Below are 27,553 nucleotides of genomic sequence, written 5' to 3'. Positions count from 1 at the left end.
GTCGTAAATGTGGCTGCGTTGTGTTCAGGGTCCTATGGATGTATTGTTTCTAATGGATGAAAGTGTCGGTACTTTCATAAGCTTAAACTCGTCCCAGTTTATTAAAAGAAATTATATTTAAGATACAAGTGTGACCTTAATTTAATGATAACATTTTAATAAGATGCTTTAAAAGAGAGATGAAAAAAATACCAAATTGGAACAAAAATGTGTCTATTTGCAAATGCCTTATTGCCACATCATAATAATTAATTTAGAAATACGATGTTCTTTTACTTCTTTTACTCTTTGAAAATCTGAAATCTATTAAAAACAACGGAGTGGAAAAACATCTCCTCAAATATATACATAGAGCAATTTCCATTAAATCAATTCATTCATTTTTCATTCATTCATTCATTCATTCATTCATTCATTCATTCATTCATTCATTCAGTTATCGGTAATCAAGCTTAGACTTTTATTGGAGCATTTGAGCATCAATGGGTCATGCCAGTAACAGACATTTACAAAATATTAATTTATTGTAACTTCATTTTCAATCTATTTTTTTTTTATTATTAATATATGTATTTGGTCAAATCCAAATAACAGCAACAACAACACCAAGTTGTATCTCTATGTGCACTAATGAGACTGAAAGATGTTCATGTTTCCACCAGATGGAGATGAAGTACAAACTGACTGTTTTTTAAGGGCCGAAACACTGCCTCAAGGATTCTATATGATTTATGCCAAATAAGAAAATATCTAACATGAGCGTTTTATTTATAATATTTACAGCTAGTAATGGAACAGTTCTTTTAAAGATTTCACCTTGAAAAAAATCATTTAATTCAGGAATTAAAGTATGTGAAGAGTAAAATGAGGTATAAAGAGGGTCGACAGTAAAAATCAAACGGTATCATAGCACAACAATGCACTTATCAATTGACATTTTATTTCATTGTATATTTAAATTACTATACTAATGGGTAAGCACAGGATTATTCAGGATCTCTCAGCTGTATTTACTTTCATTTCATGTTTACAACGAGGGACATTTTTGTGTAGCTTCAACTGAGCTTGTGTGCTTTTCAGAAATATCTATAAATGTCTGTGTTAGCTGTCTTTTTATCTGCCCTGGTAAAAAGTGACGGGGGTACATTGCACTCACTGAGCAAGATTAGCTGTGCATCCCCACAACTTATCAGAAATGTAGGAATCTTTACTTATCACTGTGAGTTGCATGCTCTTAGTCGATGGTTTATCACTACCAAATATATGGGAAAACGTGCATCTTCCTGCTTCTGAGGCTCCTCTTGATTTGTTTCATCTTATCTCTTGTGATACATAAATCCCTGAGGAGGGTAATGTTTATAGAATCAAGACTATTTCCTTCTGTTTGTACCAAAAATCTGTACTGACATTGTAAATGAGACGTCTCATTTTGCTTCTCCTATCTCCAGGAATAAACCGCAGACTGATCCAGTCATATTATAAGAAGCTCTCAGACTGCTTTCATGCTTGAATTCAAATAACTGTTGACAAAACCTTTTCATACTGAACCGTAACACCTTGAAGTTAATTTTATCGTAAATAATGTTTCTTTTTGTGTTCTGCATGATCTGAAACTGTGTGCTGCTTCTCTTCAATCCTGATGGGACATTACAGATCAAAACTCTTTTTTTTTCTGTTTGTCCAGTGATGCCTTGGTGACCTTTCCAGGTAGTTCCTAGTCTTTTGTTGATCGGAATTGAATCCGAATCTCTGCTTTTTCATTTTAATGATGAGCCAGATGGATGACAAAAAGTTAAAAGAACATTTTTTTTTTTTTTACCATTTCAGCCTTTAGCTGCTCCCAGCCAACCAACCAACCAGCAAGCAGATGCTCTTTGATTTCACTGGACGTTTTTTTGGGTGATACCGGAGCTCCTCATTCATTTTTCAATAGAATCCTTTCTATTTTTTTTTAATCTTCTATTTTTGTAGTTGTCCTCCAACCATGCTTTTCAAATGCCTGATTAAAAATTTACTTAAGGAGTTATATTTTCAGGATTAATATTTCATGCTTGGTGCACATTGAGGAGTAACATAGGAGTAACATATACGTGTATAAAATCTAAAACGAGAGCGGCCAATGTAGAACTTAAAAATACCCTTCATGTAATGTCTTCTTCAGCAGTGGTGAGTGTGTTTGTGTTGTTTGGCCTGGTCAGCAGTGGAGCGCTGCAGGTGGAGGGGGAGCCGGCCGGGGGGAAGGCCAGTCGACCTTCAGTGGTAACGCAGCAGAAAATGAGATAATTACAATGCAAGGCACTTCTCCATTAGCCCTTCCCTCCGGACGGCCTCAGCGCCTCTCACTTCACAAGCATTCCATTGCACTTTGATCTCCGTGTTGCTCTTTTTGCTTCTCTTCTTCATTACTGCTTCATTTTCTCTCTCGCCCCCGTCTCCTCTTCTTCATTCTCTCTCTCTCTCTGTTTATGTGTCTCTATCTGTTGTTCACCCGTGGCGAACCACAGGGATAGATGTCAAGGACGTTGTGCTGCTTGTCTCTTGAAGATAATCCCATTAAATTCTGGAATTTAATTGTAGATTATCTCGCACACTACCCGCACACTCTAACACACACTCTCTCACACCCACGTATATTCACCTGCCAGTGCAAAACGAACTCTCATGCATGCACCAAACACATTAGCTGGTGAATCAAGACAATATTCAGCCATGCAGGACACTGCATCAAACACACACACACACATGCATGCTTCTTTTGCCCTGTCAATGTGTATCAGTGTCACCCTCCAGTCGCCATTAACAACTTTGTCTGTTTTTAGAGCAGCAAGGACAAAGCTCAACATAAGTCTGCAACAAACAAAGGAGCTGTAATGAAATTAGTCACTGATGCACAACATGCATGCTTGAATTTATCTGGAAACCTAAATTTGACAGCCATTGGCAAATCAAAATACTCCGCAGAACACTGAGAACAGGTAGGCCATAATCTCAGTGCAGCTTCCTCACAGTAATGGATATCAGAAGAATTTAAAACCAGTTGTTCCCGGCATTATTTTCTTGGAATAACACATATTTCCCCATTCTCATCTCTGCCTTGCCAAAGCATTTCAGTGAGGCCAAATGCTGATGTACACACACACATTTATCAACAAGTGCAGGAGCCTTCCGAACGAAAGCAAAGGACAATTAACAAGGTGTCCCCTGGAGTGTTAAAAAAATCTTATTACAGTTTTCTTTCAGTAGTGGAAATCTAATTTGGAGACCTCAGAGCAGAAAAAAGCCTGGAGCCCTCTCTGTGATCTCTGGAGACCTCCAGGTTGGGAACCACCACTCAAAGCAATGTAAGTTATTGTGCATTCAAGTTTCATCTTTTCACTGGGGGAAACAAACCAAACTACAAATCAAAGGGAGCCATTAAGGACAACGCTTCCTCTGGGGCCGTATTGTTTACATTGCCTGCTGTGGGGTTTAAACATCAGACCCCAGTTTTTTGCTCCAAGTCAGCCTGAAACAAAGTGTTCACCCCGTAAAACCCAACCATTCAGTCCCAAAAAGTGCGGTAGATTGACACTGACGAGAACTGCAGATCCTCACACACCCTTGTGCATCATCGTGTCTGAGTGTGTTGGAGAAGGATGGATTATGTAACTGTATATACATCGACTGAGCTGAACCCCACTGCAGCACTGGAGAAACACAGGGAGACACGGAGCACGGGCACGCCACAGAGAACGAGAGAACCAGTCCTCCCTCTTTCTATTTTTACCTCCTCCGTCAGGCGACGAGTCTCTGCACCCCATCCTTATCCCTTCATCCCACCCCTTCGACCATCTCCTCCTTTTTAATTAACCCTCCTCTTCCTCTCTCCATCTCCCTCTGAGTCATCTCCCCTCCCCCCCATCATCACACATCTCCTCTTCTACCTCCCCTCCTGTTTTCCTCTCCCTCTCTCATCGCTCTGCCTCTCCTCCAGTATTTTCTCGGTCACAGTGGAAGGCTGAACGCACACACACACGCGCGCGCAGAGGCGGCAGGTAAAGGGCTCTCTCTTATTATTCTTATCTATTTCTGTCGGGGGGGGGGTTCACCATTGTTTTTTGATTCTGTTATTGTTTGCTGGATGGTGCATTTAGAAAGGATGCAGGTGGATGCTGCTTGTGTGTGTGTGTGTGTGTGTGTGTGTGTGTGTGTGTGTGTGTGTGTGAGAGAGAGAGAGAGAGAGAGAGAGTGTGTGTGAGAGAGAGAGATTTGCTGTTTTAGATATGTGTGTCTGTGTCATGCAATTTATTAAGAAAATGCCATGCGTGTCTTGATGTTCGTATGGAAATATGCATGTCTGGCAGTGATGGAAAATATGCGTGAACATGACTGTCCAAAATGTGTATCTGGGTCTGTATAATTGTGTGCAGGTGTGAAGGGGAAGGAAGTGTGCTTGTGTGTGTGTGTGAGTTTTGAATGATTTGTGTGAACACTGGTCACAGAAGCGTCATCAAACGTACTAATAAATGTGTCTCTGTTGGGTTGATGTAGTTGGAGGGGGTAGTGGAAAAATGTGAGTGTGACAGATAATGCCCTAGGTGTTTGTGTGTAACTGTGTGTGTGCATGAGCGAGAGAGAGAGAGAGAGAGAGAGAGAGAGAGAGAGAGAGAGAGAGAGAGATGTTCAGTTGGAATATGGAAGCACAGGAAAATGTATGTCTGCGATCTTGCTGCATCCCTTTCTCCTGTTTCTTGTAAAATGACAGTGTATGATTGTATGTGTGTGTGTGTGTGTGTGTGTGTAAGAGAGAAGAGATCCTGCAGTCAGTACTGTGGAGTCCTTGGTATGTGAAGTGCTTTTGATGATGAGGCAGCAGTGTGTGTAAATGTGGTCCATGCTCGCTGCTCCTTTAGATGCTCTGACAGCAGATTTATAAGATGAATGTAATTCATTAAAGTGACATGCACAGCCTTTAATTGGTTTTATTTATTCTCTGAAAGTGTAGATACGTTTTATGCTACATTTTAAGAAGCCGAGCGGCGACAGTCTTTGGCATGAGTTATGAGTGGCTCGTGTCTTTTTCAAACTGTTCAGGGAGCTCCTCTCTCCTCATCATCAGGGCTGATGCTGACCTCTAGTGGTCAAAGCAATGATGAAGGCTGCAATGCAGGGATGCAGTTGACATGTTGGTTGATTTGGGGTTTTGTCAGTTCAAGACATCTGTGGCTCACAATCTCCTCCCCATGAAGACATGTCATGTTGCTTTCAAGAAAGGTTGCAGATGAAACCTTTGTCTCCAATTTCTGAGTTACTATAACATTGCAGTGAAGTTCAGTGCTGGTGGATGGACACACCCTCTCTGATTCAAGCAATCTCAGAGCAGACAAAGACTCACATTCGTGATCTGTTGATCAGTTTGGGTGTGTACCCCCAGGTTGTTAACCTCTGCCGTGGACGACCTGCAGCGGCTGTTATGAAAACAGCAGCAGTAGACATTTGACATTTTTTGACATTTTCACTTTGTGCAACAAATCTCATTCAACCTCGGATATGAAGCCATGTCTCATCCTAGTTCTGCTGGCCTGGATCCGTGTCATTTATCATGGTAGCAACTGTTGCTTGGACCTAAGTAATCCAATTTAAAGCATGTCATGTAAACAGTTTCATCTCATCAAATTGGATCTATCTGACTGAAAAAACAATCAAACTGGAAGACTGATGTAACCCTGCGCACGATCTGATCAGGTCCATGGTAACGTCACGTCAGGTTGCTTCCGACAAAGTTTGTCCGCATGTCTATAACATAATGTCATGTATGTAACAATTAACAGAGCGCAGTTGGTCTATTCTTTAGTCAATGCTGCTGCATCACGCAGAAAATATACTTTCCGCTGTCTCTTTCTGATCAGACTCGATAAGGACACATTTTCTTCTGTCTTTCATTTCAAAACGAAAATCAACAGGTTTGACGAGATATTGATTGTAACCAATTGCGTATTAAGAAGGTGGAGGCTCTTACCTCAAATATAGGACCGAAAAAAGCCCACTGATTTCTGTCTTGACAATTCACATTAATACATGGAGTGAAAGCTGCAAAGTCCTGAGAAAATAATAAAATGTGCTGTCCTTGTGAATGGCTAACATGAGTCAGCCCAACTCCTTTTAAAGAGAAAGTGAGAACCTTGCTTGTCAATATCTCACCATCGACGTGACATGAAAACTGTATTGACTCCTCTTACTATTTACGGCATTTGAATCAGCTCTTTGAAGCATAAATATATCTGTAAGCATTAGATGAATAACAAGCCTTAAGCACTAAAGAACACATAACATCACAGTCAATATCAACTGAAGGAAATAAATGAAATAGACTCGATTCACCTCGAGTTCATCTTTAATCATCATGCCTTGTGTTTACATTTCTCTGCTCTGTAAACGTGTCTAGAAACGTCTATGTTGTAATTGGCACTTCATAAATAAAGCTGAATTGAACTGAATTGAATTTCTTGTCAATAGTTAAATTTTTTAGTGCACTTAGGCCTGAACAACTAAAATGCCAGGAAATGGTCACTTCTCCCACCTATTCATCCATCTTATTCTTTATTCACCTTGAACCCACCACCGCAGTGTGTGTGGGACTTGAGAGTCTCTAGTTACTATTAGGCAAAACTGGAGCACCCACAAAAGAAACATGAGTTGTCAGATCTGAGAGACAAAAGTGACTTAAAACCAAAAACTAAAATTTAAAATATGCTCATAGATAACAGCTTGAAATGTATAATGAAGCCGATACCACTGCACAAACCAGCACCCCAATTATTAAGCATACCATATCAAGATCATTTTCCCCTTCTGTCACTGCAAATGGAAATTTTAGGCCAGAATTTTACCAGTCAAATCAGATGCACTGTTCAAAATCAAAATTCAGTGCTGACAGTGGTGCTCGCAGAAATGACCAGGTGGTTACAATCTTCATTCTTGTAAGATAAGAGTGATCTACATTCAAAATATGTCTGTTGGATCTTTCCCAACAGACTAAAACGATTCTCTGCGGGTCCATTTAAAGAGTCGTCCAACCTTGACGAAAGAGAATACAGCTCTGTAAAGCCAGGACCGAACATGGTGATACCTGCTGTGGGGCACGAATGAAAACCACTTTGTGCCTCCACCAGTTCTCGCCTGCGTGTGAACATATTGAAGAAACATTTCTTTATCAAACAGAGTTGCTCACATTTTATACTTGCTCTGATTTCTTGCAAAACGGCCATAAGAATGTGCTTATGAGTGTATTTAATGGCTGTCATGTGTTATTCGGCAATCGTTAAAAGCTTTACTGTACGTGTGTGTGTGTGTGTGTGTGTGTGTGTGTGTGTGTGTATTACTGTAGCGATTTGATTTTTTGGAAAGTGGCTGCATGTTTACGTGTATATTGAATATCCAGTACGAGTGATGCGATGCTTGATTGTGTGAGTGTGTGTTTAATATCTACATCTCTGGCACTGTGTGCGGTGTGGGTGGACGCTAAGTGCTGCGATAATTGCAAGCCGATGCTGCATGCGTGTGAATGTGGACATGTTATTAGCGCTACATATGCACGTGTGAGACGGCCTCACTTTCAGTGTGGATGCCATACGAGCCACGCCGGGCCTTCTGTTCCCCTGGTCTTCGTCCTGCCTCCTCCCTCTCTGTTTCATCTCTCCATTTTTTCCTCTATTCTCCTGCCAAGCAGGGCCATTTAATTATTTATTTCTTCCATTCTCGCTTCATCTCTCCATCTCTCTCAGCCTGCCTCCCAGTTTCCACTCGCTCTCCGTTTCGTCCTTCATCGCTCTCCCTCTCTCCCTCTCTCTCTCCTTCCTCCTGGAAATTCATTATATCTGTCTGTCTACTTATCAGATACTTATTTCCACTGCCATCAGGCATTTCACATATTTCTGTATCCTTCACCATTTCAATATCACATGTGAACTATTTTTAGTTGAAGGATTCTTTTCATTTTCTCCTGAAAGCAGATGAAAGTGTGTGACCCTGCTCTGGATACAGGAGCCACAGAAGAGGACTGGACTCATCCCAGCCTCACCGCGTCTCTCCAAAACAAGCCGTCAGCAAAATTACAATTCCTCACAACATGACGGAGCTTGAAGAAGCTGCTTACGACTGGCACAACAACTTCAAATGCTCATGCACTTACATGGCTTTGTCAGCTGTGGGTAAAGTTATGAACTAAAATGCTCTAAATGGTTTCTCCACTGTGATTCCAATGAATTCAGATCAAAGCAGTTCCTGATGGACTTATCTGACCCACAAGACAGACATTGCACCGTGAATAAGTGAAATGACTTGCAAAGAAATTGAAAATCACGACAAATTAAAGCCCCTTGTCAAAGTAGAGAGGTAGAAGTAATTTAGTTACACACAAGTTACTGCAAATGAAACTTAATTTTATTGACGAAGCTGTGGGAAGCAGTCCGGTGACTGATTCACTCATCAAGTTCAGCTATAGATCAGTTAGTGGGAGAAAGACGCTCCAAAGGCGTCTTCAAAGAACCACATTGATGAACCAATGATGGAGCATCTGATATAATGTACCAACAGGCAGACAAATAGTCTGGCTGATGCTAATGCTGCTGGAGATGATGATAATACTCAGTTCATGTAAGAAATCGGGGTAAAAGTAGTGGGACTGCAGTAACACTTCATATTCACAGCACTGGCAGTGACCAATATCCCGCAATGTATGAAAAAAAACATTTGTTTTGACTTTTACATAGGATAAAAAATATTGATAATTTATTTTTCTTTATTACTCATAATTCTTTTCTTATTTTCCTACATGAACCAGAGTTTCAATAAATGACAGATATTCAGGTTAATCTTCAGTCTATATATCCAGTTTTGAAATTTAGGGCAAAAATTAAGACAGATTGTAATTGACATGTCTTGCTTGTTCATGGCAGGAATGGGCGACTGATTATGGTGTGGAGCACAAACATTTTACTGTCTCTACCAATAGATGAAATTGCAAGGAGTTATGTACTGCTGTGAGAAAACTGTAGCTACTTATGAGAGCTCATTGAATGACTAAATAAAGTTCAGTTACGGTACTTAAACACCATTCATTAAGTGATTTGCACCTTAAAATGTGTTTAGTTCTGCATTAATTGAGATATAATTACCACTGATAATAACTGACCTTCTTTCCTGACTCAGTGTTTTTGGAAATGCGGCCCATGTTGTACGGCTTCTTTCTCCTTTTCACATCACTTCCTTTGTGTTCAGTATCATATATTTTTCTTGACATAAGTCGTGTCCTCATTTCTTTCCTTCTATTTTCTCTCAAGGCTTTTATTCCCTCTCTCTCTCTCTCTCTCTCTGTGTCTCTCCCTCTCTCTCTCACTGGGTGGTGTATTTTCTGCTGAGCACTGCAGTCTCTGGTAGGTGTGGTGTGGTGCGCTCATGGGTGTCCTCCCTCTCCCTGCTGCTGCTGTAGAGCTTACGTAACATGCAGCACAAACAGACAGGGATGGAGGAAAACAGTGAGAGAGGAGGGAGAACCACGAACGGAGATGAGAAATAATCTCATTGGGGTGCAGACAGATCAAGAAGACGGAGCGTGTGTTTTCAGTTATCAGATGATGAGTGCAGATAAATGTGGGAAACACTTTCCTGGAGTGGCATGTCTGTGAGTGACAATCAAATGAAATGACGTCTCATTTAATGAGATAAATGGAAAATCTTCTGCGGATGTCGCAAGATCTACATAATAGCAAACTCGTGCAAGTCCAGAGAAACTTTCCAAACAAAACAACACCTGATTAAAACAGACTAAACCAAAAATATTAATGGGACAGAAACTGAGAATTGCACCAGTCTCTGTTGCACTGCTCCACCCTTTGGGAGGTGTGTAGGAAGCTGCAGCACCGCAGGGTGGGGCTTCAACACAGCACCCAAAAAGAGATAATGAAAAAGGAAAACTATAAAACCAGTAAAAAATGCCCACCTAAGCATCAGTCGCCCATTTTCCTCCTCACTGAGTGGATGCTGGCAGCGAGTCAGCCACCTTGTTGCTGAGCACCGTTTACATTTCACACATTACTTGCCGATGCTTTTATACCCTCGCGACTGGCAACGAGTGAAAGAAATGAGTCAGCATAAATTTGCAGGTTGTCATTGTTGTGATCAAACAACAGTGAACGGGAAGTGAGGGTCAAAGCTGCTGTGAAAACCGGTGGAAGTATTCCAGTGTCGCCCAGGAGACTTGCGTCGCTCCACGATACAGAAAAGAGCCGCAGGACAGGAGGATGCAATGTGACTTCATGTCAGGTTGAAAGTGGCATGTTCCTGATGAAGACAAGAAGACTGGAGCAGAAGAGAACACACAGAGAGTTTAAATAAAACAGAGGCTAAGCTTTAGTCCAGGATGCTAATGCTAATCACACCTGCTGTGAATCCAGGTTAATTCTAGTGCTACATACAGTCGAACATGTTTCATATTAGTGTCAGATCAGGATCACTGAGGCGCTCCTCCTCCAGTCAACAGGAGTTAAGTCAAACAGACGCAGCTGCTTTTCACTGCTTTTCAGATTTGGATAATGTTAATAGAATACAGATGGCTCCATTTCACAGGGAGAGACAGCAGCTCTGCAGCTCGCCAGAGGAAGCTTCTGCTTCAACAGAACATGTTTGCATGGATCCCAGAGGGGAATGACGATGGAAATGACAACAACGCAGCATAAATTATATAAATTCTGATGTAAACAATGTCTAAATATTCATGGATATGAATATGCTTGTATTTATAATCTGGTATTACACTAACAACAGAGCACAAGATGAGGATCCTGCACAAGATAATGTTAATGTCATTGAATGCAGTGTTTTCAGTAAATATTAATAGTTTTAATGCAGGGAAGAACAAAATAAAGTGAAGCAAATTCATGAGAGAAGAGGATGATACTCCATATGTAGCCATATTTTCCAACCTGGGGATGAGAGACACTCTGTTTGTGCTGTAGGTCTTTATGACAATGAACTCTGAGACATAATTGGATTTATTACCAGGCGTGTTTACACTTACACTGAGTATGCCTCGGAGCAGTGGTGCACGAGGATTGCAAATCTGAGATAATTCTTAACTTCCCTTTACAAGATCCTTCTGCCAGTCACACAATGCTGAGACATCAGAGGAGCAGCCGTGAACTCTGCCTTTCTGATTGTGAAGTATCAGCAGCACTTAAGCCACTCTGTGACGGTGAATCTGCATCAGCAGCTGTATGTGGCTCCTGGACTCACATGAGTGCGACACTACTCCTGAATATATCATAAATACATTCCTTTAATGAGCAATGACATCTAGATTATAAAGCAGTGGAATCATTACGTGGCCTGTGAATCACACCCAGCACACAAAAAGGTCTTATCTTGACTATAGGACGACGTTAAAGTGTGAAAATTAACAAACATGTACACAAAAAAGGCCCTGCTGGAAAAGTATTAAGAAAAAGTACAAGATTAATGAACATCACAACAGCCGGATAGGCCTGGACAAACCTACTTTTGAAAAAAAAAACCAAAGGAATAAATAAATATTCACAAATTGCACTCTTGTTTGTTGTTGATCCTAAAATTAGGGAGCATCACTGGTTGAAAAGTATTTTTTTAAGGATGAACTCCTACTTCTTTGCCCTAAAACAAATGAAGGACACTCTGAGTTGTCATTAATGGGTTATTAAGCAACCTACTATTGATCTGACCCACTTAGGATCAAAGGAAACTGTACATGGCAACTAAAAAGTGAAATACTCCTTTAATAGAGAATCTTCCTCCCACCAATCGATGCATTATCAACTGAGCTCATTGATCAGGTACCTGTCACAGAAATACACACACATCATTAGATCAAATAAAGAATTAAAACAGTTATCGTTCCACTAACTTCTTCCCACTAATTCATTTTCTGTGCAGTTTCTTTCGACCTTGGATCAGTTTTTTCTTTTCCTCCAACCGCTTAAAGAAGAAAATAGTCACCCTGATCAAGTATTGATATGAGTGTGTGACTATGTTTATCGGACTATTAGACCCTCTTAAATACTCCAGATTGGTACATTAGATGTTAACATATTTATCTGTCTGTATTCATTCCAGACTGCTTTGATAAAGGGACTCTTGGACAGATAGGAGTGTAAGAGGAGAGGACACACTCCCTCTGAGCCTCCATCGTTCTGTCAGCGCCTCGAGGACGGAGCGCCTCAGTGCCAACATATCTGCAAGCTAGCAACGAGCCACATTTAGCTCCCAGATCGATGAAGTATTTATGTTTTATGCAGAGATGAGGACGACATCAAAGGCCTTTTCTGACACATCGTTGCAGTTTTGCTGGAGTCTGACTTGAATACCAATGAGGGAGAGAGGAAGCTTTTACTGAGGAAAGAGCAGAAATAATGGGAGTGGCAGGGAGGTCCTGGTGTTTTGCTCCTGAATTTCAGTCTCTATTTTTCATCAAACTTAAAATTCCACCTGTTCAAATACTGTAAAAAGGCTCATTTGCAGTAGAGATGAGATTTCTGACAAAAATAAAATCTTAGATTTATGTGACAAGGCCCATTGAATCCAGAGGAAGGTTGAATACTCCAGTAGAACACTTGAAGAGGCAACACAGCAGTGACAATATCTCTTTTTTGAGGTTTCAGGTTTTTGCATGTTCATTTCTCAAGTTTCCTGCTATACTTCAAGAACTTGGTGAACTGGTGACTCTGAATTGGCGTGAGTGTGTCTGGTCGTCTGCATTTGCTAACAGTCATGCATGATCGGACCCGGAGCTGGATAAAGCTGCAAAAAAAGACAGCTGGTTTGAGGTCTAAACTCCAGAGCAGTACAAATATAAAGGTCACAAAAGAGGCTTAAAATGAGTCAGCGAAGCACAAAAGTGACAGAAAGTTGTCAATGTTGCACTATTTGGTATTTTTTTAATCAAACATTGAAAAAAAAATTGTTCATCTGAAATTGAAACAACTGCAAAGGGGAGCAAATGTAGAGCAACATCCAGAAATACACATTTCTTCCATTAGCACTGTACGACCTCTCTCTCTCTCTCTCTCTCTCTCTCTCTCTCTCTCTCTCTCTCTCTCTCTCTCTCTCTCTCTCTCTCTCTCTCTCTCTCTCTCTCTCTCTCCCTCTCTCTCTCAACTAGTCTACACATAAATATGTAATATCGACGTGGGCGACTGTGGCTCAGTTGGTTGAGTGTGTTGTTTTCCAGTCCAAAGGTTGGTCCATCTCACTCTTGAGGTGTCCTTGGGCAAGGCATTGAACCCCAACATTACTCACAGCCGAGACGGAGCACCTCGCATGGCGGCTTGGCCATTGTTACACGTGTTCGTCATCAGGTTTATTCTGTCTGCATATGTCACTGCATTCATATGGCTGTTTAGCTTTCTCATTAAAAGAAGCTAATGCTGTCTGAAATTAAATGACAACAGACAAAAGCAAACCATTTCTTAAATAGAATATTAGTTTCTAAAATCATCACTAAAAAAAGCACACTAAAATCATCATTGATCAGAACGTGCAGCAATTACTTTACAAAATACTTAGAATAAAAAGTAAATAGCTACTTGACAAAGCCACCTGGTTGTAATGTGAAGGGCTGAATAATGTGACCTTAGTGTTGCCGTTAGTTACTTGAAAGAAGATGCTCTGAAATTTGTGTCTGAACATCTTCCTGAAATTTATCGTGTCTTTAATAGCTTCACATTAGACTCAATTTTAAACTTATTTCTTCATTTAATCAATCTCAAGTTCTTTAAAATGACAGGAAATGTTCATCATCATCATCATCCTCCTCCTCCTCCTCCTTCTGGTTAATTCACGGTGCGCTCCAGACTCAGTCCGCCCGATGTGATTGGTGATTGAGTGCAGATATGCAGACGCCACGTCTTCCACCCTCATCCATATTTTACCTCTCTTATTCGCTGATGCTTTTCTGCTGCATCGTGTGTGTAAAAGTGTGTGTGAGAACACAGTCCTCTGTGGCGAGCTTTGATTCTCACAGTGATGCTGCAGTGAGGCTGTTTGTTGACTCCCCTGACGGGTCCTTGCGTGTGTGTTTGGTGTAAAAATAGTTCTCTTTACCCATGAGGGTTCGCAGTTCTTCCCTTCCCGCCTCATTTTTATTTGGTCTGACTTGATATGTGACTCCGGAACGGTTTCTTTGAGGTGAAGCAGTTCATCCGGGCCTGTTTTTCTCGTTTTCTGCCTCTCAGCATGTCGATCGTCAGCATCGTTGCCAGGGAGATCTTGGACTCCCGGGGAAACCCCACGGTGGAAGTGGACCTTCACACAGAAAAAGGTGACCACTGTGAAGCCCGTCTGATTAAACTGAACCGGCTTTATACTCAACAGCGGGATGTCGGCTAACATTAAAATGTTCCCAGAGAACCCTCAAGAGGTGGAAAAACACCTCAACTCAACTCTAACTCAAGAGTTCAGCTAATGAATTCAACTTGACCTTTGTCCACATCGAACATTTATAAAGCAGAAAGGAAAAGAGGGAAAGTTCCAGAAGTCTTAACTTCTTGAGACTGTAAATCTGAGTTTGAGCTCTGATGTTCCAGTCGTTTCCAAACTTGGGAAAAGGCGACTGTAATGTTCTGGTTAATCACAACACTGCAAGTCAAAAAACAGTCTCATAGTAAAAGAATAAATGAATATTATTTGTTCATGTGTCTCGATGCACCTTTATTTACTTTAAGACAAGTTTTCTAGACTGTTTTATTTAAATTAGATAAAAAACCCTGAAGATTTTGAGCTGTTGCAGTAGTAACTATGTGAATTATTCTGTGTGCTTTGCTCAGGTCTGTTCAGGGCTGCGGTGCCCAGCGGAGCGTCCACGGGCATCTATGAGGCTCTGGAGCTCCGGGATGGGGACAAGAGTCGCTACAAGGGCAAAGGTACGAAAACTCATCACCTGAACATGCATACTGTAATGAATCATTCACAACTTATGGAATGCAACGATAAAGTTACTGATATTAATTAACTGGTAACAACTGCTGTAAATAAAGACAGAAGAGTTGTAGTCAGGAAAATCCGAATTCCCAATGCAAAGCACCTGAAACACATTTAGAAAAGCTAAAAATCAGAGCTGTCCAGTTGATCTAGTAAATCATTTCATGTAGAATAAGACAACCTGGTTTTTTGGTAAAGAAACATTTGCACATCTTTGCCTCCCTCACTCAGTTGGGCCTCTTAATTAAGTACACAGAATTATTTTTTGACCTGATTTTTAGACAAAAGATTATTTTCTGAACTGACTTTTTTTCCATCACAGTGAACCTTTACTTTTATATCTTCCACAGCTGGTACGCACTCCTGATCTATTTTCTGTCTTTTTGTTCCTCAGGTGTTTTAAAGGCAGTCGGGCACATCAATGACACTCTGGGTCCGGCTCTTATAGCTTCTGTAAGTCATCAAAACCTTTATATAAAAGAAGTTTTGCAGAAAAGTTCATATAGATCATCTGAAATATTACATTTTGCACTCTGCAGTGCAAAGTCAGTCAGTGTGCTTAATTTGAAAGTTATTACAAATCGCATCACTTTTCTGTGTGAAGTTTACTGTGGTTCACTGGTTCGAGTGGGTCGTCCTGCATCCCCCGATGCCCCATCTGGCTCTGTCCAGATGTTGAAGCGTCCTTGGCAAAGACATTAAAAACTCAAGATGTTCTGAAGGTCGAGGTCCTTGCATGGCAGCCGTCACCACTGGTGTGTAAAAGTGTGTATGACTGGGTGAAAGGAACCGACAGCATACAGTGCTTTGAGGCAACTGAAGTTGAGAATATGCTATAAAAGTGACGTCTGTTTACATTTCGCCAAAAAACAAACAAAACAATCTTCTGCGGGGTTCCTCAGGGCACCAATCTTGAACCGCTTGTGATGAAAATATACATGATCTACCTTCAATCTCTCTACAAACATGTCCAATAAACAGCCTTGTACGCTCAGCGATACGTTTGGACGCATCCTCAGATAAGCTGTGAGAAAAAGATCAAATCCCCTCAGCTGCCAGTTACAGGGGAGGAAAGTGAGCAGGCGTGTGAAGATGATAATGTGTGAGGAAAAAAAAAAGTGTGAATACGATGGGACATGAATGAGGTGTGTGTGTGTAAGACTGGCATGATTCAGCTCTCTGAAGCAATGGATTGTGGGATATTTTCATGAGAGGAGGATATTTCACATCGGGATGACTCTTTGCTGTCAGTCAGGGAGCAAGAAGCAAGCGACGTGTGTGGCTGTGAGGAGTTTTCACTGTGAGGAGCGTGTTTAAGAAGCCAGAAACAAGCAGACGTTTGAAAAGTCTGTGAAAAAAAAAATGACGAAAAAAGTAGCAAAAGTGGCAAAATCAAATGTTCTGTTGAAGGAGTTTTAAAGAGCTAAATAAATGAATAAAAGAAGAAAAGATAAACTATGTTACAAAAGAAAATTTTAGAGGTAATGTTTAGTGATTAGTGATATTGACAAAATCCTTAGAATTAACGTCTCGATTTAAAAAGAAAATGTGCATTTTGTACATCCACATGAAGGAAATCTTTTAGTGATACACTGATAGAACATCGCTGATACAACACAGAGTAAAGCAGGTTCAGCAGGTTTTGCTCATGCAGCATTTTACAATTTTTTATGACTTGTGCTTTCATTTAATAAGAAACTGTTTTTTTCCACACTTTTCCCCCCAAAGAGATGATGATACATGACAATAATATAAATACTGTTATGATAACATCACAGTTTATTTAGAAACAGACACACATAATGACAAAATTATTAATACTTTGGCATTGAAATGCACCAAATCTCCATCAAATATTACAAATTACCTGAGAAATTGTCCTGAGGGAGTCGCTTATCTCTAAAATCGCTTACTGAATGTGTTTTCCCAGATTTTTACATTTGGGAGATTAAAATGTGTCAATTTTATTTTAATGTAACATTTCATGAACAAACTCAATATGACAGTTTTGATGATTGTTTGATGTATTATTATAGAATTTAACAAGTCAAAGTCAAAATATACACAATATCTGAATGTACTTTTAGTAAGAATGATTGTTTTGAAATTGCAATGGAGAATTTTGATTAAACGGGTTGAATCATCAAAAGCAACCACTGTGATTGAAGAGTTATGAACAGAAGAAGTTGAATAACAGTCTCATATTTTATAGGCTTGCTGTACCTGATCTGAGAATATTTAATAAATCAATGTCTCCACCTTCTGCACTCATCTGCAGGGCATCAGCGTCGTGGAGCAGGAGCAGCTGGACAACATGATGATCGAGATGGATGGCACAGAAAACAAATGTGAGTCTCGGCATGGCGGGAAGGCGCCGTCATGACTAACACCGCTTCATCCGAGTCTCGCCGGTCAGCTGGATATTTCTCAGCATTCCTGCCGCTCTGTGTTTTCTTGTGGGAAGCATTTGAGAAACATTTTGCACCGAAGCCACAAAGCGCTTTACAGAGCAACAACAGGCATAAATACAGACGGGAACAAGACAGAGCAAATAGATTGCTGTTCCCAACAGGCTTTGGCAAACTTGCCTTGGCAGTAAATTAGTTGTTCCTTTATTTAAATCCTCCGCCACATAAGATTATTTGTACGCAGCCCTGAAAGTAATGGAATTAATTTCTTTCAGTGCAGAAAACCTGTCGTCCTAAACTGCTGCTGACCTCATTGGAAAATGATTAGAATTAACTTACTGTGCAAAAACACAGGCGGTTATAACCAGAGAGTTTCAGGCAAGCAAAAAATGTATCAAAAAAAGCACAGAAAGAAGTGCTAAAGAGCTGGAGAACAACATTAATGCCAAAAATTTTTCTCAAGTTTGATCGGAGGCAATGAAAGACTTAAAAAGTGAGTAGTATATTCAGAGGAGCACTTTAATAAAAGCATTTAAGTTAATATTAGTGGCTCAGTAACATGGCTGGGGATTGAAAGAACGCTTTAGGCAGAGTGTGTACGAAGTAAAGTCACCAATATGTGAGAAACTACTCCTCACAGCCATCAAACTGCTTCCAACACATGTATCTCAAAGTAAAATCATTGTACGCTGATGATACCACCTTCTACGATTTCTTATATCATCCAACTATTCAGAGAATCAAGGGAAATCTTTTCAATTCTGGTGGTCTTAGGCTCTGAGACACCAATGCATTAACATGATTCTGTATACAAAGTTCGCTTTACACATCACAAATTGAAGTTGTGATGTGTTTTGTGACTTGGTGACCAACAGTATCATTGTTTAGTGTCCAAAATTTTGTTGATGTATTTTGTAATATTTTCAGGTTATTTTTCACTAAAACTCTTTGTCCTCTGTCAAACAGCTCAGTTCGGAGCCAACGCCATCCTGGGAGTATCTCTGGCCATCTGTAAGGCCGGCGCAGTGGAGAAAGACGTCCCCCTGTACCGCCACATAGCCGACCTGGCCGGAAACACGGAGCTGGTGCTGCCAGTTCCCGTAAGGCTCAAACACATCACGTTGCATTCCCAGTGCTGTGGAAACACAGGAACAGTTGTTTTTGCCCTTTTCTTCTTTTTTTTCATACCTTTGTTCAAGACACAGTGAAAGGTCAATAGTTCATCTAAACAACAATGAAAAACTAATGCGGTGTTCATGGTGTGACAGCATTTGTAGCTGTGACTGGAATGGGAACGTATTCTTCCTCAGATCAGGGTTAATCAAATACAAAGTTCACAAAGATTTTTTGTACTTTAGCGGAGTTATTTTCATCTCTCTCTCAGGCTTTTAATGTGATCAATGGAGGATCTCATGCAGGAAACAAACTGGCCATGCAGGAGTTCATGGTTCTGCCAGTCGGAGCCGAGTCTTTCAAGTAAGAATTTGCCACGCATTCACAGAAAAAAACAAAAATGCATCCATTAGTAGTCTTCTCTTATCAAGACAGTTCACTGACACACACAGTTTGAACTCATTGTTTAATTGTTATTATTGAGCACATTTAAAAAGATGAATTTCTACTATTTCTATAGTTGTTTTGATGCATTTTCTCTTTTCCGTCTCTAATATTCTTCGTTCTGTGCCCCCTTCCTCTGCCCGTCATTGCTCTGTTCTTTCAGGGAGGCGTTGAGGATAGGAGCAGAGCTCTACCACACGCTGAAGGGGGTGATTCAGGAGAAATACGGCCAAGATGCCACCAACGTGGGCGACGAGGGAGGATTTGCTCCCAACATCCTGGAGAACAGCGAGGGTGAGTGCTTTTTATTCAAGAAGAAAATGCCAACCCCTCAGATTCCGCCTAACTGTTAAATATCACCAGCGACCACCCCCGACCTTCTTCAGGTCCCTGAGCATGCTGGTAAATCATGTAGAGAAAGAACTGCTACATGGCCATGGGAGGAAAAAAAACAGCTTTGTTCTTTTGGGAGAGGCAATAAAATTTGACATTTACTGTAGAACATGACATTTATAAAGTGCAAAATCAAATGCTTACCTTTCCTAAATGTGAAGTACATTACCTCAGTTTTTAACAATAAAAACTAAAGTTTTCTGTCTGGCTTCAAAATCCATCAAATCAGATTCTGTCTGGAGCCGAGAGTTGTTCAAACCTTCTTGATCTTTCTTCTGTTCCTCCCCTCAGCTCTGGACCTGCTGCAGACGGCCATCGAGAAGGCCGGTTTCACGGATAAGGTGGTTGTTGGGATGGACGTGGCCGCCTCGGAGTTTTACCGCGAGGGGAAATACGACCTGGACTTCAAATCGCCGCCGGATTCCTCCAGACACATCTCTGCCGAGGAGCTGGCCGACATCTACCAGGGCTTCGTCAACAACTACCCAGGTGGAGCTTTTTTGGTAGTTTCAGCATCATCTGGGTAAATGCAGCTCCTTGCAGGCGATGTTATCATTTGGTTTATAGCAAAAAATATCAAACTGCAATATGTTTCTTGATATTCTGATTGTTTATGGCTCTAAAGGGGATTTTTGTAGGGAAGTTATTATGAAAATATGGTGCCAAATGCCTCAAACTGAGCTCAGAGCAAACTAAACCACATCAACGGAGACAACTCAACTAATCATCAGACACTTCAGTTCAGTGTCTTATCTGCATATTTTGATTCTTTAATGCCAATCTGTGCCTGTCCTTGGATCTCCGATCTTCTTCAGTGGTGTCCATCGAAGACCCGTTCGACCAGGACGACTGGGAGGCCTGGTCCCTTCTGACGGCCCAGGTGGGGATCCAGGTGGTCGGGGACGACCTGACGGTGACCAACCCCAAGAGGATAGAGAAGGCGGCCGAGGAGCGAGCCTGTAACTGTCTGCTGCTCAAAGTCAACCAGATCGGATCCGTCACCGAGGCCATACAGGCGTACGTACGCTTTAGCTTTTTTGGGTTTTCGAGGGTTAGAACTGTTCCCAGCTGAATTCAGAGAATCCCTGGACAGATTATCAGTCCATCACAGGACGAATACAGAGAGATGTTGCAAGGTGTCAAAGGAGAACCCAAACCATCATTTAAGAAAGTAGATGGCGGCGAGAACGAAACGTAGCTACTCAATGAACTACGGTGAACCGAGAAGCACGGAGATACAGCAGTAGAAGCAACAAGACAGACTGAAAGCTTAAATACACACACTGGGAGGCAGGGCCGACGAGACACCGGCGGAAACACTTGAGGTGATAATCAGAGAGGCAGCGCACCGGGGCGGAGTCACAAGGGATGGAGGAAGAGGAAGTGCACAAGCACCATTACACCAGACGTGTGATTAAGTGCTATGAGGAGAGGAGAGGGTCCACAAGAGGAGTGGAGTCTCAAGACATCCAAGACAAGAAGGGAAACCTGGGGAAAAAAAACACTTTTCAAGAAAGAAACAGGAAACCAGAGTCATGACAGACAGACAACACACTCACATGCATACCTACAGGCACTGAATTAGCCTCAGCTGTCTATTTCTGGACTGCATGACAGTCATAGAGAAAGCTTGGACTCAAACTGTGGATTCAAAAGGGTGAGGCAAAAGCGAGACCGAAAATGAGCAGGAGTTCAAAAAACGAGAGCAACACATGAGGGGGAAGAACACGAGGACTCTGGATGTCAGAGCACAAAGCAGCTACGGCGATCTGACGACGAACAGGGGAAGAGCTGGGTTTGAGGAGAGGAAGACACAGGTGCGGCACAGGGGACGACAGTTTGGGTAATTGATCACAGACAGGCAATCACACACACACACACAACTTTCACAGAGGAGGGAAGCCACACACCCAACAAACAGACAAGCACTTCCGCACACACACACAACATAAGGTGTTATTACAAGAATGCAGAGATCAAAGAAGGGTCAAGAAAAAAAAATACAGGGAATAATGTAAATAAGTGTATGTTAAAAGTGACGTAAGAGAAAAAAGAAAGAGAAAGAAAAACATAAAATCCATTTGTTAAAAGATATTAAAACAATATGAATTAAAAAAATTGGATAAACTTTTAAGAATAGATGCGAGTGATAATAAAAACCAGATACCTCATATTAAGATACAACAAAGTAGTTGTGAGAAAGATGACAATACGTGAGCATTTCACAGGATTTTCTTGACTTAAAGGAGGAACTTTCCACAGCTCTCAACTCTTTTCTAGCCTCATCAGGTGGATCCGTCACCTTGAGACCTCGTGCTGACCTTACTGAGGCATCCATCTTGGCTGAGATACACACAAACGCACACACACGCACACTCGCCCACCATGTTATCACCTGTCAGCTTGTTGACCTTGCACCAGAGACGACATTTACAGAAGATAAGTGAACGACGGAGAGTGACAGCAGGTTTTCAGCATTGAGATCAGCTGTCAGTCAGACGTCTGTCTTGGACTTTTGTGTTCATGTATCTCATATCAGAGGATATCTTGCTGAGGAGGGTGTGTTCTTCACTCCCGGATCTGTGGAAGCCATCAATCTTCCACCCAACCAAACATCACTGGAGGTTATGAAGCCATCAATCATGCCGGTGAGGCAGGGTTACAGCAGGAGGAGGAGGAGGAGGAGACAGGGTGAGGAAGATTAAACGGTAGAAACAGAGCTGATGATATTACTGCTGATTTATTGCATCGGTCACATGAAAAGCCTCCCGTGTCGTTAATCTGATAAATTGGCTTCGTTTTATTGCTCTGACGGCCAAATCGCGAAAACCCAGCGGCACCAACTTCACTTACATCCTCATTTTAATGTTGCTGACAGGTTAACATGTCAGATACGTCGAAGCAACAAATAAATCAGAACCAGATTAATTAACCTGCGCGTGTTAATATATGCATCGTGTTCTCTCGTGAGACGATGATTCGGTGCCACGACCTTGACTCCCACTTAACTTCCTGTGACTTCTGCACTCTGTAGTCTGCAAGCTTTAACTTTAGCATCGGCATTACTATTTCACTAAGCTCCTGTTTATTCCTGTTAGCAATCAGCATTTTTTTTCTGCTTCTCCCTGCAGATGTACTATAGCTTCAAATTAATATCGCCATAATAATGAACTTGTGCAATCATTGTAGATTAAGTATGCAGCAGGAGCTTCCAGGACAGCAGAGAGAGGCCGCCGGACCGCGTTGGAGCACAACCATGACCCCGACGTTTACTCAGCTCTACGTCATCAACGCCGCTGCTTCTGAATTCAGCAGCACTTTCTGTCTGATCGCATTCCTGTGCCAGCAGGGCTGATCTGCCTGCTCTGTGGGGGTCACCACAATGGCTGACTCACTCACTCAGTGCAGCTGAAGTTGCATCAGTTTGAGGGAGGAAGATGCTCTCAAATCTGTTAGTGCTGATTTCTGAGCGACGAAAAAAGCTGAGATAAACGACAAACATGCAGACAACTTTTATAAACGCAAGCTTATTCAAGGATGATAGTAACAGTCAGCAAGATAATTTAAGTTAAAGTTTATTTATTTCTGCAGTGGTTAATCAGACTTGTGTTAAAGGAAATGCTGCATAGATAATATAAAGACACGATGTGCAACTAATAAAACCAAGAGGAACAGTACAAATGGAACAGTAAAAGCTTGAATATCCATTAAATGTTATTCATAGTCACACGTTTTTCCTGAAGACTGAAGAAGTTTAGGATTATCAAGACGGGGGTGTCGAGAAATAATAACTTAGTGCTGAGACTAGTGGTGTTACTGCCACCAGTTACTTTATTAACTTATTTTTTCTTTTTCTGACTCTGATGAGCTATCAAGTTAAGAAAGTGAGGAGAGTGTTTATTCAGCGTCTGTTCTGGATCTGCAGGTGTAAACTGGCTCAGGCCAACGGCTGGGGTGTGATGGTCAGCCATCGCTCAGGAGAGACAGAGGACACCTTCATCGCCGACCTGGTGGTGGGACTGTGCACCGGACAGGTAAACACACCCCGAGCTGACATGAGCAATCAGCACCAGCTTTAAATACGCCATTGATTTCCCTTTCTGAAAGCTGTTAAAAACTAACATGGCCCAGTCATTTTTCTCAATTCATCCCTTTTCAACATATTTTTATTTTTTGAATGACATTTAATAATGCTGATTGAAAGTTTTTAGAAGGGATAAGTACGGGTCTGTTTTAAAAGTGTTTCAATGAGTGCCCATCAATATACTGTATCATATATTTTCTGAGTCATCTTCAGGACTTGGGGTCTCCGTGTCTCTCTGTGCAGATTAAGACCGGCGCCCCCTGCAGATCTGAGCGGCTGGCCAAGTACAACCAGCTGATGAGGTCAGTTTGCTGCTGCTTGATCCTCCTCACACCGTCACAGCTCCAAGAGACGCACACTTCAGCTCTTCAGAGAGGCTTCACAAACACTTCACAGTGGACCTTTTATTGATTTATTCAGCTTTTTGTTTTCATCTTGTTCTGTTTATGCTTCTGGTCGACTCATCTGACTCTTGTGTCCAGTCTTTCAAGAAGAGAGAATTGCAAAGGAGACACTGACTGCAACTTTTTAATGAAACTAACAACAAATTTGCCCACTGTGGAACAATTAGAAGACATAGTGCTCTAAAGAAAGAACTCACAGGGGTGAAGGGGGTCAGAACCTCCATCAGTGTACAGATTCTAGAGAGAATTTTCTCTTTATTGTATCAAAATTAAGGATTTCGACGTTTGTACCACTCTGAGAATAAGAAGGAAAGAGATGACTCCGGGATGTTGTTACATTGAAACTTGATGTTTCATCCTGTCAAAGGTTTCACTTCACAATTTTTATCAAAGAAACTTCAAGTTTTATTACTATTATTTGACTAGTGTGGCTCAAATATTATCAAAGTGTGGATCACAAGGAACTGTTCAGGACAGCAAAAGTATTTCTTTTATAAATGCACTCTGGCTCCTTTTGGCAGCGTTTTCAGATCCAACATTTTCTTTCCAGTAGCAGAGAATCTGACATCAGCGCTGCAGCAACACGTCTCCTCTCCTGCTCCGTCCTGGCGTTTAGCATCACAGAGCTAATTGATGTGACAGGCGACAGCAGTGCTGGTGTCACCCCATGTGTCCGAGCCAGTCAGCAGCCACCGGGGAGGGGGAGGATGAGGGGGAGGAAGAGGCCGGCTAAGCAGCGTAATCCCATCGGTTTGCCGAGGGGGGGGGTGGGAGAGGTGGAGGGTGCAGGGACTTACAGGAGCAACAACAGGCGATAAACGCTAATCAGTTTGAGGTTGGCATGCATGCACACGTGCAACCTGGAAGAAAACATGAGTCACTGCAGGAGGCCTCATGCAGCAGCGGGGCACAGAGAAGACTTGATGGCTAAAAATGGTTGAAAACTATGGTAGTAAACTAAGTCAAGACTGTTTTTTCCAAAGAACCTTCACTAACAAACACACATCTACACCATAAGTGACGCGTTCCATCATTTTCATGAATGCATCCGTCGCTCTGTACTTTGATTCACAGGTGTTAAATCTTGATGAATCTGCTCCACATATTGAGCAGTTTTTTTATCTGCAGAGCTCCATGATGGCTCGCCCATCAGACTGAAGCAGGGGTAAAACATGCAGGACTAAAACTTCAACCTAGAGACATCCTCACTGATCTCACTTATTACAGATGAAGAGAACTAAATATCTATGAAAAAGACAACAGATACTGCCATCAGGAGTGAAGATAATTCAAATAAACCAAAAGAAAGGAGATGATCCCAGATCTTGGTGAACTTTGTTGAGTTTTCTCTGTAAAAGTGCCGAAATGACTGTGTTGTATTTGTGACCCCAATTTGCAGCTCCATCACAGTGCGGAATCTGGAAAATCTCTTCTTTTTTTTCAGACCTGCTGATTTATTATCTCACAAAAATGTTGCTTTACAGCTGTATTAAAATTGTCTGTGTTTTTCTCTCGTTGCTTCTTTGCAGGATTGAGGAAGAGTTGGGTGACCAGGCTCGCTTTGCAGGGCATAACTTCAGGAACCCCAGCGCCCTGTGAAACTGACCTGACAAACGAATGATGCACTAACACACACACACACACACACACACACACACAAAATCACACAAGGAGTGAGCCATGTTCAAAGAAAGTTCACACATACTCATGAAAAACACTCACAAACAAAAGAGCCAAGCAAAAAAAAAAAAAAAAAAAAGAGAGAAGAAAAAGAAAGAAAGAATAAATAAATCAATAAGAATAATTTAATAAATAACTTATGCACTGGATTTTAAGGTAGGGAGAAGATACCGTATGCATTACACACTCACACAAAGATTTAATAACTAAGCCGATGCAACACGCGCTAATGCACATGCAGGGGAAATACCATAAAAATCTAATATTTATAAGCCAGACATGCACTGTTACTGTAGTTTTAAAGGATTAGTTTGTGTACAGCCAGAGGTCGGAGCTGCAAAAATAATATAAAAAAAAGACTAATAATGTAAAAATAAAAAAGAGAGTGAAAGACAATACTCGTAGAGATATATTAGACTAATGTAGAGTGATGCACGCAACTGAAAGAGATGAACCTGCAGCACCAAAAGAGGACGATGCACTGGCAGAAAGCAGCAGCTTCAGGGACTGAGTGACAAACAATAGAAACACACACTGTAACACCTGGACACTCACAACACTCAGCTGTGTCACACCACTCTCACCTGGACACTCCAGCACCTGCACTCCTCCTCCTGCTCCTCACCTCTCACTTCTCTTCTCGTCCTGTGTCTGTTTCTCAGTTTTCGGGTTGCTCCTTCCCCCCCCCCCCCCCTTTTGCCCGGATATGTGGTTGGTTCAGATTATTTGTCCTTCATGCTTGAACTCCCTCTTCTGTCTTTAAGAACCAAAAAAAAAAAAAAAAAAAAGGTTTTAAAAAGATCTACTAAACCTTTGTTCCTTCGTTTCCTTCTGAATGTCCATAGAATAGCTGTGTTGAAAAAAAAAGAAAAGATGAAAGTGATTTAAAAATAATAAAAGATTAACAGAATGCTTGTCATTGAAAATAATGTGAACATATGTGAAATAAAAAAGATGGTAATTTACATTTTCAGTCACAGTTCAGTGTCCTTTGTCTTTTTGTGTCTGTGTTGCTTCTCAAAATTTCAGCGTAACCACTGAAACAGTAAAGAAAATTAGTTTCACATGGTGATACGTCATAAACTGGCTCATTTTCCAAAGATTCAGGCTTTTCTTTCCTTTTTTATTTAACCTTCTATTTCAGTTGAGAAACTGTAAGAACTAGTGAATAGAGTAGTGGTAACTACAAGGTCAGCGATCGTCGCAGCTTTTCTAGAGATATGTGGGGCAGAACGGAGACTGACATTAGACATCTCGGCTCTTGTGCCCTGTGCATTTTCTTTGATCATGCATGAGCAAGTTCAGAATGTATCCAGGGATCATTGCAGACTGAAGTGTGCTAGAAGAGATGCAAAGAGTCAGAAAATGCAGAGTTTTACCTGTAGTTTCTGACCTCCCAAAGAATTTAGATGAGTGATTAAATTGTATAAAATCTTTAAAATACTCTCATTACTTTGCTGGATGAAACAGTGTTCTCAGTGGGTGGCACATGCAGAAAGAGTCTTTCTGCTTAGTCGATAAACTCCACAAAATTAGTTCAAATCTCCCTAAATGACAGAAATTGGTCTGAAGTGAGCTGAACTTTAAGGCACAGCAGTAAATTGATTACAATTTGTGAAACAACAGGGATTATTCTGTGGAGTGACACGGGGGGGGGGTTAGTGGTACTCAGTCACACAAAGGAACTACAATCGATCAATTCCTTGGGAGATTTCTGCTTCACAGCCTTGAAAACACAAAGTGCTCAGGGGAACTTTCTGGCACAGTGATAAATTAGTTTAAGTACAGAGATTATTTCACTGGTGAAGTGGAAGATTAGTGGTGAGCACTATGACTTCCCAGCTAGAGGAGCTGGATTTGGATTTTTCTTTTTTTCATATTTTAAAACTTTGTGGCTCAGAGTTAAAAGGGGTTAAGATTTGAATTAAATACAGAGATTTTTAAGTTAAATGGCAGTGGCTAAGTGATTAACACTCCCATTAAACGGCACAATACGGGCAGCACATGAACTTTCTCCCAGTGAAACGACATGTTTGTTTAAA

At 41.2% G+C, this 27,553-nt stretch overlaps 1 protein-coding gene across 1 annotated transcript; it reads left to right on the top strand.

The window, feature by feature from the left end:
* The first annotated feature begins 3,985 nt into the window (after positions 1-3,985).
* On the top strand, positions 3,986-26,467 carry LOC115409948 (gamma-enolase-like). Its single transcript, XM_030121307.1, has 13 exons — positions 3,986-4,034; positions 14,241-14,326; positions 14,832-14,927; positions 15,380-15,438; positions 17,264-17,333; positions 18,360-18,493; positions 18,778-18,869; positions 19,114-19,244; positions 19,635-19,832; positions 20,159-20,360; positions 23,269-23,377; positions 23,671-23,729; positions 25,361-26,467. The coding sequence occupies exons 2-13, from the start codon at positions 14,242-14,244 to the stop codon at positions 25,428-25,430; spliced, it is 1,305 nt and encodes a 434-aa protein (XP_029977167.1). The 5' UTR covers positions 3,986-4,034; position 14,241; the 3' UTR covers positions 25,431-26,467.
* The last annotated feature ends 1,086 nt before the right edge of the window (positions 26,468-27,553 follow it).

The sequence above is a fragment of the Salarias fasciatus genome, chromosome 22 (assembly GCF_902148845.1).
Source record: "Salarias fasciatus chromosome 22, fSalaFa1.1, whole genome shotgun sequence".
NCBI lineage: Eukaryota > Metazoa > Chordata > Actinopteri > Blenniiformes > Blenniidae > Salarias > Salarias fasciatus.
Note: the sequence above shows the minus strand (reverse complement) of the source record. Positions and strands in the feature narration are given on the sequence as shown.

Excerpts from the sequence above, each read along its gene's own strand:
- LOC115409948 (XM_030121307.1), top strand. The coding sequence starts at position 14,242 with ATGTCGATCGTCAGCATCGTTGCCAGGGAGATCTTGGACTCCCGGGGA. Across the intron at positions 19,833-20,158 it reads CTTCGTCAACAACTACCCAG|TGGTGTCCATCGAAGACCCG; the intron begins GTGGAGCTTTTT and ends GATCTTCTTCAG. Across the intron at positions 23,378-23,670 it reads TGGGACTGTGCACCGGACAG|ATTAAGACCGGCGCCCCCTG; the intron begins GTAAACACACCC and ends CTCTCTGTGCAG.